Source organism: Rhagoletis pomonella, unplaced genomic scaffold, assembly GCF_013731165.1.
Source record: "Rhagoletis pomonella isolate Grant_MI unplaced genomic scaffold, Rhpom_1.0 Rhpom_scaffold_01736, whole genome shotgun sequence".
NCBI classification, from domain to species: Eukaryota; Metazoa; Arthropoda; class Insecta; order Diptera; family Tephritidae; genus Rhagoletis; species Rhagoletis pomonella.
The window spans coordinates 6492-22895 of NW_023460290.1; the positions used below are offsets into that span (position 1 = coordinate 6492).

Sequence of the window (16404 nt, forward strand, 5' to 3'; positions counted from 1 at the left end):
ATTACAAAAACTAAAATCGAAAGTCGCTGATGAAGTTTCAGAGCCCCAAATTCTGAAACAGCCAAAGAAATAGAATGAAGAATTCTTGTTAAAACGCTTTAGAAAAACCTGACACAGCTTGATTGGCTTGTAAGCGTTGTTTAAACAACGATCCTACCATTAAGCTAGATTCGAATTGTTTCTGGAAAATACTTGACATCCGCATTCGCATCCGCATCCGCGAATGTCTAAAATTCCACATTCGCAACATCCCTAGTCTCTTGCTGTGCAGCGTGCAGCTTTTAGAATTTGTGGTGTCGACAAATTATTTACAGGGAAAATGAGCAAAAACAATGAAATTAACATTTTGACGTGTACAACATATTTAGAAATATGGTCATAATTCGGCGGTGGGAGTAATTAATACTCATTGTATATGTATGCACCACTTATGGCAAAAGCTTTATTAAAATGAAATTAATTACACCCTCGATGAATATGACATCTAAAGGGACGGCTAAAATTAGTTTCATACAACTAAGTAGGAGCGGCGCACCTAGGCAATAGATAGAAAGCGCATTGCGTTATTGTGTATAACTAATTCATTATTTATTGCGCATTTTAGAAGACAATGCTTTACTGCAAAAAAATCATAAGTCGAAGCCATCGGAATGTTTATAAATTAGCATCGTATGAATGAACGCAAACGCTCTAGCCCAATATTCAACGCAGATTCCGCTGGTGGTGGTAAATGAAGTGGAAGGTTTGCACTGCTCTGGAAAGCCTTGGTTTATAAAAATTGGGTTTCACTTGGCGTCAATTTTAAGGTAATCGAAACGACTGGCGTACTTTACCAGACTAGGTCACGATCGCTCAGGCCATTACAATGTCAGCTCAGTAGAATCTTAGTACAACCACATAAGTATATAAGCATAACAAAAAATGAGCAATTTATATCGGTAATTTAATTACGCAGGATATGCAATTCACTTCCGAGTGAAATTCAATAAAGCTCATTTTGAATTCAAATCGAGATTAGTTGAAATTTACTCTGAAGTTAATTGCGGGACCTGCTTGATTATCTTAAATATTGCTAATTACCGAGTACGAACTAAGTTGCCCTTTCAAATAATCAGAGATGTGCACAGCTAAACATACACAATGTTATGTACATATATATGTATGTATATATATTCCACTTCTGAGTTGCAAACACACACTCACTTTAATTAAATGGTATATTTTTAAGCTATGGGAGCTTAATGCATTAAGTTGGAAAATTAACAAGAAAATAAATAACTGATTATACCTTGATATTCTAGAGCAAGTTTTAATGCACTTGAGCATACACATAAACATACATTTGTAAATGTACATATGTATGTACGAAATTTTGCCAATGACAGTGTGCGGCTCATTAGTGTGGGCCATATGCACCGCCGCCCAGTCATGGCAACGTAAATATGTACTTTCAATTGACATCGTTGCCCGGAACAAGCACACATTAAGTAAACACAAGCGCAATACATTCACTTTAGAACCAGCATACATACATATATGTACCTACATACATGTGGAAGGATATGGTGATTGTGTTTAGATTTCTAATTTTCATACGCTAAATAGCTTTCTTCAAATCGACACAAAGCCTTTTATCGATTGGCATAAGGTCGAGATACTTCAGAGCGCACATCAAGTACATCAAGTGATTGCAGCAGGGTATTGAACAAATTTCTTGAAAACCAATATGTAGAACATACATATGTATGTATGTACCTATGTGCTTTGATGAGCACTTGAGCGGACAATATTGTACTCATAAAATATTTGGCGATCCAAACGAGAAAATAAATCGTTAAAGCTGTGAGTGAATGAGCTGGACTATTAATTGCCCTCAATTTCCACATATGTGCCTTCTGTTTTGTTATAAAAAGATATCTATTATTGTATGGGTAGGTGTATGCTTTCATCGGGTGGTGGGTGGCAGCGTCAGCAAAACGGACTCGAATAGCTGGACAATTTCGCTAGCGCGTCTTCTTTGCGCGCGCAAGGAACGCATGTTTGGAAGCAAAGTAAGTGCAACGACTCTGAATATGTGTGCTGTGTTTGTTGTGTGACCACATGCATGAGTGACTTGATGTTTTGACATGCTACTACTTGATTGATTACTATAGTCACTGGTCATTCGCTGGGTGGGTGGGGGTACTACGCTATTTGATTTGTCGACGAACAAATAAAGTGTGAGTAATGAGTTCAATGGCGTAAATGTTTTGCTTGTCCTTTCGGAAATGAGAGACAGCGATTTACTTCGTTGTCCTCATATTTAGTATTATTTTGCCTGTCGCCGAAAGGACATGTTGATCATTTTGTAGCGGCAAAATTTTTAAACCTACATACATAGGAACATTGCATGACAACGCTTTTGGATTAAGAGTTTTTTTTATATAAAATCACATATGCATGTACATATGTATGTATGTATATAAAAAGCATACTTACTAAATGTGCATAAAGATAGCGAATTGATTGATGCAACGCCAAAAACATGACGACCATGAGTCCGAATAATGAATACTTGCATGATCCAATCATTCCGCCAGTCAAGCTCAGCGACTCATGGGCAGGACGTAGATTAGTTGAGGCACTTAGTCAGCTGCCGCCAGCAGACTTTAACTCATCGTTCGACGTTAGTTTTAACAAAATCGATAAGTATAGCATGTTTCAGCATTTTATCGCATGGTGGAGTATATCAGAATGACTCCTATTTGATTTTAACGTTGCTAAACTGACACTGAAGGCTGGAGTTATGTAGCAAATCGGAAATGAAATAAAAATTTGACATCTCGTTTTTTTCGATCTATTTTGCAGATGCGTTTTCAACAAAAACAGCAACAGGAGCGTGAGCATAGACGCCTGGAGATGACAGACGAAGGTGCCAGCTCCACGGATGAAATTAGGAGTCCAAAGCACATTACAAACGGCAAGGTAGCTAAGTATGCAGCTCTGCAGCTCTTATGCATCTATATGTACGCACATTTTTTGTTATACTTTAATACTTTTACCCTGCAACTGCTGTAGGTGCGTCAAATGTTCGATGAACGAAGACGTGGCGCAGGCATCGATCGGGCGAATCCTCTGAAGCCAATCAGTTCTACGTCTAAAGCACCGGCGCCAATTCCTCGCCAAGTCGGTGGCGCTATACACAATTCAAATCAAGAAAGAAATGGCAACATTGCGTCGGTTAAGCCACGCGGCGTAGCCAATGCAAACAGTGTTTCCACAAATGTGCGAAATCCTCCAAGGCGGCTGCTAAACGGCAACGCCGACGCGCTGTCGAAGGAAATGTCTTCACTCAGCTTGGGCTTGCACTCGCCAGACGATCGCAATAATAATAGGGACAACGAGGTTCTGGGCCGTGCCAAATCATCAAACAGTCTAAAACTAAATCCAGTTGTGACAAAAAAATCACCTTCGCCAGTACCACTACCAGCTGCACCAATCTCCAAGCGACCAGTAAATACATCTGCTACAGCTGCTGCTGCACGACGAACGCCAGTACCAAAGCAGAGTTCCACACTCAGAACCTCAAAACCCACTGCAGCAACTACTACGAAGGTAGGCATTTTTTTTTCAAAGATTCTCACGCGTCGGATTTGAGTTTTCCCAATTGACTTGAAATTGTATTAAAAAAATAAAATTTTCGATTAATATTTTTCCTTACTGACTTTTAGACTCCACCAAGGAGCACTTCGGGAAATATGGCTACTACTGCAGTAAGCGCGACGAGCATAACCTGTTCCAGATGACAATTTATAATTTGCTTTTTTTTATATCTTCGTAGGGTAACCGAACGCAAGCTGACATAGACGCGGGCAACAGTGGTCTGTGCTGCTATTGCAATCGCCATTTCAATATGGAAAGACTTCCGAAGCATGAGAAGATTTGCGAGAAAATGGCGCATACCAAGCGTAAGACCTTTGACGCGGCACGTCATCGTTTACGAGGCACCGATGCCGAAAAGTATGTGAAAAAAGCACAATCTCGTAATAACGCCAACAATAAATCCGGATACTCCAGTGCTGCTGCTGTAAGTGGCATGTCAGGCAGTATGAAGAAGAATAACTGGCGAAAGAAACATGAGGAGTTTATACAAGCTATTCGTGCCGCCAAGCAGGTACAGGCTCATTTAGCCCGTGGTGGCAAGCTAAGTGATTTGCCACCACCACCACCTTCGGAGAACCCCGACTATATACAGTGCCCACATTGCTTGCGTCGCTTTAACGAGTCTGCAGCTGAGCGGCATATACCGCGCTGCGCCACTATGTTACACAACAAGCCGAAGCCGGGTAAAACGGCACCGAGACGAAGATAAATTGAAGTCGGTGCGCTCAAACATACTAAACAAATCAGCCTTTTGCTACATTTAATCTCATAGAAACTAACAACGATGGAGTTTTGGTGCATTGCTGACAGAATCGTTGACCATTTGGCTGAGGGTGCTTCAACAAAAAGGCCAATTGTCTGCGTTGGCCGCCGAGATTTTATATGACGAATTAATGTTAATGTAGACAGCGAAATGCATATTCACACCCTGTACATGTGATAAATTATTATTGTAAACTTGACTTTTGAAATATTATTAAAACATAAACTAAATCAAAACTGAATACTGAAGTGATCTTCGTTTTCAGTTTACAACTATACCTAATGTTAAATAGCTTTCGCACTAATCTGACAGCACCTCCACTTTGTCGTCTTTCGGTGTAAGTCGGTCAATCAGCGCTTTCACCGCCTTTGCAGCGGCATTTATTTCCAAACCTTCAAGCATATAGGCCCAATTATCAAGACTGGCATCATCGTCATCGGCAAACCAATTACTCAGCATTGCGATGCAGCCACCATCGCGATCTGGATGCTCCGTCTCAAAGTAGAGTAGCTCATCAACAGTGTAGCCCAATTTTTTGCCCAATTTCTTCCAGTCGTCACCAATGAGTGGTGCGATTTCTTCTATTTGTTCTCTGGTGGCCGTCACCGGTTTGGTGTGTGCGTTCCGATCATCATCGCCTTTGTCCAAGTCACCTTGAACATCTTCTTCGGTTAGCATTGCATCGCCATCGCCCTCACCGTCGCCGTCATTGTCACCGTCACCAACACCAACAACATCTGTTTCTCCCTCTGCTTCTTGAGGATTAGACCCCTGTTCGCTATTTGATTCGCCTGCAATGACAGATTCTGTGTTTGAGTTGCCACCAACTGATGTCACGTTGTTGGCGTTCAGAGCTGCCTTAGCGTTGTCTAAGCGATCCTTGGCCAAACGGCGTCGTACGCCCTCCAAGTAGTCAGCTATTTTGTATGACGGCGAGTTTAAGAACGTGAAAAAGTGTGGCGACTGGCGTGCTAGCAACCGAAGTGCGCGCCATTCAAATGAGGGATCGTTCTTTTCATGCGGATTTTCAAGGAATGTTTCGACATTCGGTAAGAAATTGCGCTCTTCGCTTTTGCATGCCTGCAGATTGTCAGGCGAATAATTCCAGAGACGTGTCAAGACATCACTACGAGTTTAGAGTGAGAAATACTTAGTAAAATTCGGTTTAAAACTAAGGGGGATATATATACGTACTTTCCCAGAAAGAATTTGCTATTGCGGTGTGCATCTTTTAAACTGTCCCCTAGGGTGCGCTTGGCACGCTTGGCTGCTGGTGGTTTGGTAGATATGACATCACTACTTCCAGCGTCCTTATTTGCGGTAGTCTCTGGTTCAGCGTCGTCGGGTTTGCGGAACTCCTTACATCCATCATTTTTCCAGTTATTCCACATTTCCTCGCGAGTTAACATATGTCGGACGGTGCGAGAAAAACGCTTTCCATTAGGTGGTGTATCTTCGAGCAATTTATATACTTTTGCTTCTGTTTCCTTGATAAAATCTGTTTGCGCGGTGGTCAATGTATTTGATTCACTATTAAAAATTGAAACAAATATTTTGGATTTGGTAGATGCTATGTTTTCAACTTACGTCTTAAATTTAACAGTCAATTGAAGATATTGGAACAGAATCAGGAACTGCACTAAGACTGAACGTCGAAAGTTGGAATCAGATAATTGTAGGGTCAGCAGCTTTGGATTTGTCAGAAACTTGGCAAAGAAGTGATCGGACTGGCGCACATTTTGATTATTTACTTCACTACAACTTGGATTATCCACTTCTGCTGCAAATTCAGAAACATCCAAATCCATTTTCATGCTTTCCAAATAATCAGCAGCCGTTAAAGCATTTTCGGTTTTTTCTCCTGCGCTATTTACACGTGGCTCTTCTAGCTTGAAGCTATCAAAAGCCTCTAACACTGTACCAGCGTGCTATTGGGGAATTCGAACAAAACATACAAATGCACAAATAATTTAGAAATAGTGCATAAAATACTCACCGCTTGAAACATTTTCCATTGAGCTTTGCTGTAACACTGATTGGGATTGCGAAAAAAGTCTTGAAGCGACCAAAATTTGCAATATAAATTGTAATCAATTTTGATGGGAATATCTTCAACGGTGTCTTCGACAGTATCATCCAGGTCTTTGCCGTCGACACCATATTCAGTAACATTGTCTAAATTGAATTCCGAAACTATATTGAGTCCAGACCGTTCAGAGAAAGGAAAGAATTTAGATAGAAATAGCAATATACGACCACAAAAAACTGTATTCTGTGCCCGCGATAAACGCCGCAATAAATCGTTGCACATCCTGAGAATGTTATTCTTGCATGACGAGAAAAATATGTCCTCTTTCCACACTTCAACCATTTCTTCAACGAATCTAAAGATTTGTTCGCATTTATCTAAAGTGACCGCATCAAAAATGTCCCCCAGCAAGACAACGGGTATGGTAACTGACACAATTTCAGCACGCACTGCTTCAACTGAAAGACGCACAAGAGCACCCACTTTTTCAACCTCGTCACTTAAGCGGAAAAGTAGCATTTCACGAAACGCTTGGTCCATTGGCGACTTTTTATCATGGTCGGTATTGGCTCCGAAGGATTCATAGGAAGCGCGCAAAATATGGGCGTCTTGTTTTTGGAACGCTTCTTGCAGAACTTTCTGTGAAAGGAATACATTGAAGTGCCGCACATTTATCAAGATTTTTAGAAACTTACCGTAAATTCGGTATGAAGTCCAATAAAGCCAAGGGGGCGCTGTTGTGTTACAACAGTTGAACTCATTCTCTCGATTAGAAGATTGTTCGCACTTTATTAAAAACTATTTCGCAAAGCAAACGAAATTAGTGCCACAAAATGTTGCTGGCAGATCGCAAAATAATTGCGACTTGCAAGTAAACAGAAACGAGCTGATATTTTCGAAACACAGAAGCACCAGGGTTGCCATAGCAAACTTTCTTTGCTACCAAGAGCGGATTCAAAAACCCGCCAAATTGGCTTCTTATCTCTGCTTCTTACCTCCAAAGAACGTAAATGTATTTATGTACATTTATGTTCTTTGTACATTTACGTTCTTTGGTTTAGGTAAGGAACAAAAAGGAAAAAACCATATATGTAATACTCCTATATTGGCAGTATGAGCTAGTACCGTCCGAAAACAATACAGTACAGATATATCAATAAACACGTACGAAAGAAAAGGAACACATACGTTTATAAATAAACATGTACACGACACATTTACAAAACCGGCACTCAAGTACACAACACATTGACAAAAACAGTACTAGACTGTCTCGCTTTGATTTCGGTATGCTTACACATTGAGATGTTAGCTTACTATCAATATAGAAGTATTACATATATCAAAGAACGCATATATGGAAAAAACCTAAAATTTCGATAGTATCGATAGCTACGAAAAACTATCGATGCCTCATGATAGTTCCAGACTATCGATAGTACCACTGACAGCAACAGCTGGTTTTTATCATATCTATTTGTTTACATTTTTTGATTTTGTTGGAGAAAAAAATGTCGCAAGCAGATTTTAAACATAGTTTACGGAAGCTGGATTTTCCGGCTTGCGCCAAGGAAGCCCTTCCCCGTATAGGTAAAAATTGTGCCCATAAAAATACGGAAAATATAAAATTCGGACGTTTGTTAAATTTCAGAAAGCATCGTCGTGAGCCGCAGCAAACAGAACTTTGCCATTCAACTTATCTCCGAGTTTGTATTTATGGAGCGGCCCAAAGACGCCCTAGACATCCGCAAAGGTCAACCATTCTCCAGCGTCCAAATGAACTCATTTCAAGAGTTTCAACTCATACTCGTTCTTATTGAGTTTTTTTCGCAGCCTGGGCCAGATGCTACAAGAAACGTAGTATTTCTATCACTGTTTGGTAGTAATCTTACACCGCAAAGATCCAAAATACTCTGCCGATTGGTAAGCACTGCTGTTTCAGGTTCGGTTGCACCTCTACTCTCATCAGCAGGAACATGGATGCAACAAGTCGGTTGCACGAATCAACCAAGTTTGGAAGTAGCACAGAGTTTAGTTAGTGATTTTATAACATTTTCACGCAAAACCTCTGAGAAATTTAAGCAGCTTCCTATGGTTGCCCCACATTTCGCAGCTAATCTAATGACTGCCGTGGCAGATTTATATATGAATGAGCAATTAGGCGCAATTACGCCACCACCAGATGCGTTATTAGATGTTTTCACGGAATGGATAAGTGAAAATTCATCCTTGTGTCTGGCATCTCAACAGCCTTTAGCATTGCCAAGTGGTGCTATTGCCATGCCTGTTGTTACACCTTTGGCTGGGCTTATACGTTGGTCGGTTCTAGCACCCTTATTCTCGAATCGTTCCTCTTACAGTAATTTACATCTGTGGCTGTTGCAAACGATGTTGCAGATAGTCAACACTGGTCCACCTACAGCATTGAATGCCCAACATTTAGCACAAACTGTAGGACCATTGAAAAATTATGTATCTCGTTTGCTGGCTGATAAAACAGATCCTACAAAAGACGTAGCCTATCAAAAAAGTATGGAGCGACTTGCGCAAGCTGTGCAGGTAGCCAAATCAGCCAATTGTATGTACGGAAATATACCGCAATTATTGTGTATACTTGAAACGTTGCCGCCTCATTCGCTTATGTCAATGGTAATAAAATCAAACAAACCCGTCTGAGTAATAGTTATAAGACTATGCTATAATTATGTATGTAAATTATAGTTTTCACAAATAAAAATGTTTATAAGAATGTATAGCTTCATTTATTAAAAACTACCAACTTTAAAAGGGTCTAAAACGCCTGGTCTTTTTAAGCGCTTCAATTTTTTGCTTGTCTTCTTCGAACTTTTTACGCAATTCTACTATATTTTTCATTTTCGACTCGCGTATTTGAAACGTATAGAAATTATCTAATTCCTTCTTTTTCTTGCCGCGAACTATCTTTTCTTCTAAGCGACCAACCACAGATTCTTTCTGTTCAAATCCGGCATTACGGCCTTGTTTGCCAACAGTCACCCAACCGTCCGCATCGGCTTCGGAGTTTTTAGCCGCCTCCAGCGCTTTCTTCTCGCGTTTATCATACGCTTCCATAAACTTGTCAATGCGTGCTTGTGCCTCTGTTTCATCCAATATACGCTCCTCATACTGACTGTGCCACAACTGCATACCCGATTCTAGTACACAGTCGCCATCGCTGTTAAACAAATCAATGCTACTCAATTGTAGAGAACGTTGCACGCCCGTACTTTTTTGAAAGACAACGTAAGCCACTTTAAATTTAAAAGGCACAGCTGAACTGCTGAATGGGATGTTATATTTCTGCCATTTTTCGCTTTCGTTTCGACCTGGACGTTCAGCGAAGCTTACTTTATTTAGTACATCAACACTCTTGCGGAAGAAGCGGCCCAAGCTTTGTTCCGATACGTAAGGTGGCACGTTGAGTAGGAAAAGTGTGCGTCCCTTCGGTTTACTCGCATCTTCAAGGCGTATGAAGTGCTCGCGCATGAAAATCTGGTGGCAAAGTTCCAAAGCTCGATCGGCTGTGAGCCGCAAGGGTATCACTAAAATATTGCTAAGTTTAGATAAAACATAAAGAGTATATATACTTGTATAGTTTACCTTTATAGCCCTCAATATCGGGCATTACTTCGCTATTCAACAAATAAATACAATTGACCAGGAATACGCACGTGCCATAATTTGTTTACAACAGCTGCTGATATATGCTTCTTCTTTCGGCGACAAGCAGTTCACAGTGGAGTTGGGTTTTTGTTGAAAAATCTTGAGGGATGGCATGGAAACGAAACGGAACAACTTTTTAACCGTTGCATCTGCAGTGAGTTTTAAATAAAAAATCAAATTGCCAGTTTATTTTCATCTGGTGGAAATAAATGGCTAGGGACGGCAATCGAACCAACTTATTTTCAATTACTTTTTCACTTTCATCTTGACACGCCATTTTTCTCATATTAAAGTTTAATAATTAAATTATTAAATTAGATGGTTAAATATTAAAGTTTAATAATTAAGCACTTGCTCTGAGTAAAGATGTTGGAAATAAAAGTCTATGTACGTACATACGAGGAAAGGCATCTTCAACTTGGCTTGCAAAGTTGTAACCGAACGTTCACATACCAGCTGACTAAAAGCTGCATTCGTCCTGTTGCAAATAATTTACGCGTCCAACTACTGCGCAGGAGCCGTAAAACTGTCAAATGAAAAATCAATAAAGCTTTTTCCCAATGTTGAAAAGTGTAGGTGAGTGCTTCAGGATTAATTCACTTGTTGGTAAATAATCGATTAAATTTTATAGGAAATTAAAATCACAACGTCCACAATCAAATAAAGAAGGTGTGCAACTGAACGCAAACCCCCTTACAGCCGTGTAAACTCATTTAATTGCTATTGTTTAGCCAAGCTCTATGGCAGCAGCATGAATCCAGTGCCAAATCGTGAATATATAGAGGTGTGTGCCGCTGCCATACACCATCATCAGTATCCCCAACATCAGCACCAGCATCAGCATCATCAGCACCATCAGCAACTCGCACTCAATCCTTTACTAAACCCTGCACCTCCACCGCCGCCACCGCCCGCACCACTCCCACACCCGCACGAGCTGCAGCCACCTCAACACGAGCACCAGCCACACTGCAAGCAGCAATGTTTTGTTTTCACAGAAATCGCGGACATTGAACTACCGCCAGAGATTACAAAGCTTGGCAGTGAGAAGCTAAAGAATGGCGCCATCGCCGCTGCCGCATATAAAATGAGCGCGTGTAGTGATACGGGTAGTGAGCCCAGCCGTTCGACGCGCAGTCGTCGGCTGATAGTTGTGCTCGGCATAATGTTGGTGTGCATAGCCATGGCAGGTGGCATACCATTGGCGCTGCAGTTGCGTTCCTCGTCGCTGCTAGAAGCGCGGCTTGCATTCATACGTCGTTTGTTGGCTGAATCGCCGCTAATTGAAGGCTCCGCTTGGCAGCTACCGATGCGTGATGTTCTGAATCGCAGCAGCAGCAGCAGTGGTATGTTAAACGAAGTGCGTCGCAATCATGTTGGTGCAGTTTTTTGGCCAATTTCGGTGCCGTGCGGCGCACAGTATTTGGATGCCGTACAGTTGGCATTGGAGGGTATCGATGAGGCACGCCGCATTACCGCTAATACGGACGCATTGCACATTGTGCTCTCTGCCGACGAAATGGAACAGACGCATATCCGAGGTGAAGTAGCTGTGATGCTTGGTCTGGGCGGTGGCCACACATTAGGTGCCAGTTTGGCAGTACTGCGATCGATGTATCTGCTCGGCGCACGCTTCGTATCGATTACTAGTTTGGAATGCACAACACCCTGGGCTGCTGCTTGCATACGCAGTCATGACTATTTATTCGAGGAAAATGCCACACATTCGATCAACGAGTTTGGAAAGGTGTGTAAGCAAATAAGCACTTGGCGCTTTGTTAATGAATAGATTTTCATATTTTAGACGGTGCTTTACGAGATGAATCGACTGGGAATGCTTATCGAAATCTCTCAATTGTCAGAGGCGGCTATGGTGACTGCATTGCACACGGCCAAAGCGCCGGTTTTGCTCTTGAATGCTGTGCCAGTTTCGGTTTGCAACAGCTCCAGCGTAGCCTCCATACCTGATCGCATTTTGAGGTGAGTTTGTTTTTATTTAATGGTTGGCAAGGCCGCATTTTCTACTTTAATCACTCGCATACTCTACTACCACTTCGCCAGCTTGCTTTCGGACAATGGTGGCGTAATAATGCTGAATTTGGAACGCTGTGAAGAACGTCGGTTCTCTGTACGCGAAGCTATCAACGCCATCAACTATGTGCGCAAGGTGGCCGGTGTCGATCACATTGGTTTGGGTGGTGCGCCCAAGAGTTATGCTTTTCTGTTAGCTGAGCTGGCACGCGATCGCGTTTGGGGTAATGCGGCTATCAAGAAACTAATTGGCGGCAATGTAGTGCGCATTTTACGTGAAGTGGAGACATTGAAAAATCGGTTGCCCTTATACGAGGATTGGATACCACGGGAGCTTGTCGAGAGTACTTCCTATTGCCGCTATCCGGAGACATAAACATACGGGAGATAATTTATGTGTAAACATTTTCAGCTGAAAAAGCGTATCTTTTGTTAGAGTTTTTTTGTTAGCGCGCACACACATACAGTTAATTCCACCCAACCACACCCCATTACGTTTAACTATGGTAGTTATAAATGCATAAATGCATACATATTTGAATAGGGATTCGTGCAAGTACGTACGTACAAACATACAAAAGTACTATATACATAGACAGCCTGATAGCTATTACATATGTATTCTCATAATAATTAGTTACATACCCCGTAGCGAATGGCATTAATTGGTCTCTTAAGTGTCTTGTACTGCCAAGTTACGTCTTAAATGACTTTGGGCTCTGTTTATATGGAAGTCGTTGACTTTGTCATGCAGTGATCATTCAAACGACATTATCCTGCAATGGACTTTTTATAAGTCACCGCTGCAAGACATTGTCTGTTATACTTAAGTCTTTGATAGAAGTACACCTGCATGACATAGTCACCAATATCATTGTCAGCTATGTATCGTTTAGGATTCACAGCAAGTGCGACGATGTCACTAAATTCTCATTTGTGACGATGTCACCGGTGACCATTTTCGCTACTGGGTACATACATATGTTCATACAAATATACGGACATACATACGTACATTCCCATACTGTAGTGGCCAAAATGTTAACTTGTTTTTACTAAATATTTAAATTCACGGACCCTTAAAACAGCCGCAATTCGATAAGTGTGAATGGGCAGTATAATAGAATAATAAAACTCCCCTTCTAAACTATAATTATTTTTACTCTAAATTTTTTTAATAGACCACAGTCCTAAATCGAATAACAGTCCTAAATTGGATACAATTTTATGCGATTTTCGATCAACTGAAAGGTTGTTTAGAGCAGAAACTAAGTGCTTAAGGATTTAATTATTATTATTTTGTATTTTTGTTTTGGCACAAAGTCATTTTCAATATTGCGGTCAACCCCCAAGGAAACAGCGCATCTAAAAGCTCAAACAGTCAACGACGTAACGTAGACGTAGGTTAAAGCAGACACGATCTACCTTATGGGATTCGCGTATTAACGAAAACTCACCACTGCATGGCGGTGACGTTGCCATTGCTTCTCTCTCTCTCTATCAACAGTAAATTTGATATGCTGCTACGTACGTCAACCTACGTTTACACTACGTCGTTGACTAACTGCGCTTTAAAAGGGTTCCATGTTTAAACGCACGCTAACCCATGCAAATTCACTACAACCAAGATGTCATAATCCATCCATCCTGACCAAAACTATGGGAGGGAAGCCTCATGAAATTGTACCGAACCGTTTCGTCCGAACGCATCCTCAACCTAACCCCAAAGCAAATCGTCATAAAATAATAGACTGCAAACAAGGCCCTTTTAAAATTCACTAGAAAAGACACAGCTAGAGGTAGATCTCAAGATTTTAAAGGCTAGGAAGGAAATCAAAATAAAGATTCCCATCTCACCGTTCAACAGAGATGACATCATTGAGAGAACAATTTTTGAGAAAAGGTTCAATACCGCATTAAGCAAGGAAGCGGCCAAAACTAAATAATTCTAGGAAATACCTTATCAGGACCGCACCCAAATATGACACACAGCTGGTTCAAAAACTAACGGAGGTATAGCGGCCGGAATGTAAGGCACTATGGCCACGATCTACAACCCCATGGGACGATACACCAGCATCTTCTAAGCGGAGACTTATGCCATCAGTTTTTGTGCCGATTAAAATCTGTAGAGACCTGCATATATGTATGTGTATGTATGAGAGGAAAGCCCAACGCATTAACAGTTAAGTTGCTTAAAAAGTTCTATCTTCAAATGAAATTGTATCACGCATGGAATGGGAATCCTTAAGAAATGGAACGCCATAGGGGAAAACAGCACAGCACAACTGATTTGGTACCAACACGATGAAGGTACAGAGGGTAACGAGGAACTTAAGCGGGAAGTAGCAGCTACTCAAACTTTTGACCCGACGACTTATCGACAGGCCTTGAACGGCATTCACCGAGAGGCAGTCTCGAGTTATGTAGACTCTCGACCTGTGAATGCCGTTCTGGGCACACAACCACTAGACGTGGACGTGACAGAACTTCGTTTGCCTCGGGGGACTCGGACCACAATAGCCCAACTGGTTAGTGCAGCAGGTTGAACTCGTACCTGAGCAGGCTAAACGAGGATGTTCTAAACGAATGCCTGGCATGCGGAGAGTCGCTCCAGCATCTCTTCGTACGCCTCTGAATTCCACCCTACTAACGCCCCTGTCCCTATGCACAGACCCCGTCGAGGCTGCACGCTTCCTGGGGCTACCGCTAGTAGAGCTCGACGACAACGATTGAGGAACTAACCGATCTGGGCGGGGTTGTTGTAGCCGCTACAACAACAAAAACAGCTACACAAACTCATCCTCACTATAGAAACCGCATACAAACATACTGTCAGTAAAGCCTGAAGTGCAGAGAAGTGCTTGCGTAGACGAGCCTATTGGGAAAACCTCAACCTATTAGAGCTTACAATTCCAAGATATTTAGGAAGAGAAGCTTTAAAACATACATGTAACAGGAAATCTGATGGATCATTGCTGGTTGTGGAGCTTAGACAGCTGCCGACTTTACTGCGCGAAAGGGCGGCAGAAACCCCACTGCACCTTCCACTGGCCAGAGACTATGAATATAACAAGAGGATACCTTGCCTGAAACTTTAGGATTTCATTAGGGCTAGACGAAGTCTGGTGATGAAGAATTAAAGGTACATACCTTAGTAACTTTTATACGGCTACTACTTTATGTTTGTATATATGTATGTATCTGCGTGCACTTTAATTGTGTATACATATGTTCATTCCAACACTGATATTACTTACACATTTAAATACTTGTGAAAGTACGTATTATGTTTACCGCTCCTTCGTTGCTACAAATATTACTATGTATATTAAGTATGAAAATGAATATTACTATGTATATTAAGTATGCGAATGAAATATATTAAATAAAAATTGATAATAAAATCAATAAAATAAAAGTTAAATGAAAACACAGAAACATATATAAATTCTTTATTGCGGCAGCTTTTAGAGCCCTAAAGCATTAAATTAAGAATGACAATGTGAATGATATTGTGCATAGAACCAAAATTTCACGACCCTGCACTCCAGGAGGAGGTGCAATGATGTCTCTTCGGCGGAGCAATAAAAGCGACATAGATCACTTAACCAGATCTCGTGTTTATGCAAGTGGCCTCTTACGACTCTATTCCAATCTTTATCTCATTAGGACCTATTGCAAGCAAGGGCTCAGATCTTATCGGGGTTGAGTTAGCAGCCATGCCGGTTAACTAATCGACTTGCTCATTTCATTTGCTTCCGTTGTGTTCTGGTACTCATATACATAAGTTTAATAGCATTGTTCTCAGCAAAGGCATTCAGCTTTTCTATGCGCGCAGGAGCGCAATGAGGATTACTCCCCGAATGATGAGACAGCCAAAAGTGGCGATTAAAATAAAAATCCTATTACGTCGATAGACCAACGGCATCAACTTCCACTTGAAATATGCTTGAGAAGATTTCCACGGGCACTGGCAGCTTGAGATTAGGCCCACATACGCCTGCACTAATATCTACAGGGGCTGTCTGTGTGCCATTGCAGTGCACTTGCCTGAATGTGCTTTTCCATAATAGAGGTACTCCAAGTCACCTTATTTGCATATTTAGTTTAAATGTATATCGTCCCTGGGGAACAGAGGTAGGCAATTATCAAGAGCCCGATCAAGGTCCAAATGAGATGTGTTGTCGAAAGCCACCTCGATCTCAGGGAAGGCACTGAGCACTGTCTTTTCACATTCAAAGGAACTTTTTATTTC

The 16404-nt window shown here is 41.4% G+C and overlaps 5 protein-coding genes across 7 annotated transcripts; 3 read left to right on the forward strand and 2 right to left on the reverse strand.

The window, feature by feature from the left end:
* The first annotated feature begins 1541 nt into the window (after positions 1-1541).
* On the forward strand, positions 1542-4646 carry LOC118752678 (zinc finger C2HC domain-containing protein 1C-like). Of its 3 annotated transcripts, XM_036487558.1 has the most exons (6): positions 1542-1842; positions 1936-2051; positions 2848-2964; positions 3058-3594; positions 3711-3752; positions 3821-4646. In XM_036487558.1, exons 2-6 carry the CDS (start codon positions 2037-2039, stop codon positions 4349-4351), a joined length of 1242 nt encoding a protein of 413 aa, XP_036343451.1. In that variant the 5' UTR covers positions 1542-1842; positions 1936-2036; the 3' UTR covers positions 4352-4646. The 3 variants fall into 3 exon arrangements, with proteins under 3 accessions (XP_036343451.1, XP_036343449.1, XP_036343450.1); XM_036487556.1 differs by having other exon boundaries at positions 1542-2051; XM_036487557.1 differs by lacking the exons at positions 1542-1842; positions 1936-2051 and adding an exon at positions 2247-2665.
* On the reverse strand, positions 4557-7305 carry LOC118752677 (THO complex subunit 1-like). Its single transcript, XM_036487555.1, has 5 exons — positions 7130-7305; positions 6402-7073; positions 5993-6333; positions 5600-5935; positions 4557-5531 (listed from the first exon to the last, which is right to left on the reverse strand). The coding sequence occupies exons 1-5, from the start codon at positions 7193-7195 to the stop codon at positions 4706-4708; spliced, it is 2241 nt and encodes a 746-aa protein (XP_036343448.1). The 5' UTR covers positions 7196-7305; the 3' UTR covers positions 4557-4705.
* A 540-nt stretch (positions 7306-7845) lies between these two features.
* LOC118752682 (uncharacterized protein C7orf26 homolog) lies at positions 7846-9110 on the forward strand. The gene is made up of 2 exons (XM_036487561.1): positions 7846-8024; positions 8086-9110. Exons 1-2 carry the CDS (start codon positions 7946-7948, stop codon positions 9108-9110), a joined length of 1104 nt encoding a protein of 367 aa, XP_036343454.1. The 5' UTR covers positions 7846-7945.
* Positions 9111-9173: 63 nt separating this feature from the next.
* On the reverse strand, positions 9174-10176 carry LOC118752679 (ribosomal RNA-processing protein 7 homolog A-like). Its single transcript, XM_036487559.1, has 2 exons — positions 10053-10176; positions 9174-9994 (listed from the first exon to the last, which is right to left on the reverse strand). The coding sequence occupies exons 1-2, from the start codon at positions 10075-10077 to the stop codon at positions 9216-9218; spliced, it is 804 nt and encodes a 267-aa protein (XP_036343452.1). The 5' UTR covers positions 10078-10176; the 3' UTR covers positions 9174-9215.
* Positions 10177-10591: 415 nt separating this feature from the next.
* Positions 10592-13453, forward strand: LOC118752680 (dipeptidase 2-like). Its single transcript, XM_036487560.1, has 5 exons — positions 10592-10691; positions 10747-10784; positions 10847-11862; positions 11920-12095; positions 12177-13453. The coding sequence occupies exons 3-5, from the start codon at positions 10867-10869 to the stop codon at positions 12520-12522; spliced, it is 1518 nt and encodes a 505-aa protein (XP_036343453.1). The 5' UTR covers positions 10592-10691; positions 10747-10784; positions 10847-10866; the 3' UTR covers positions 12523-13453.
* Positions 13454-16404: the final 2951 nt, after the last annotated feature.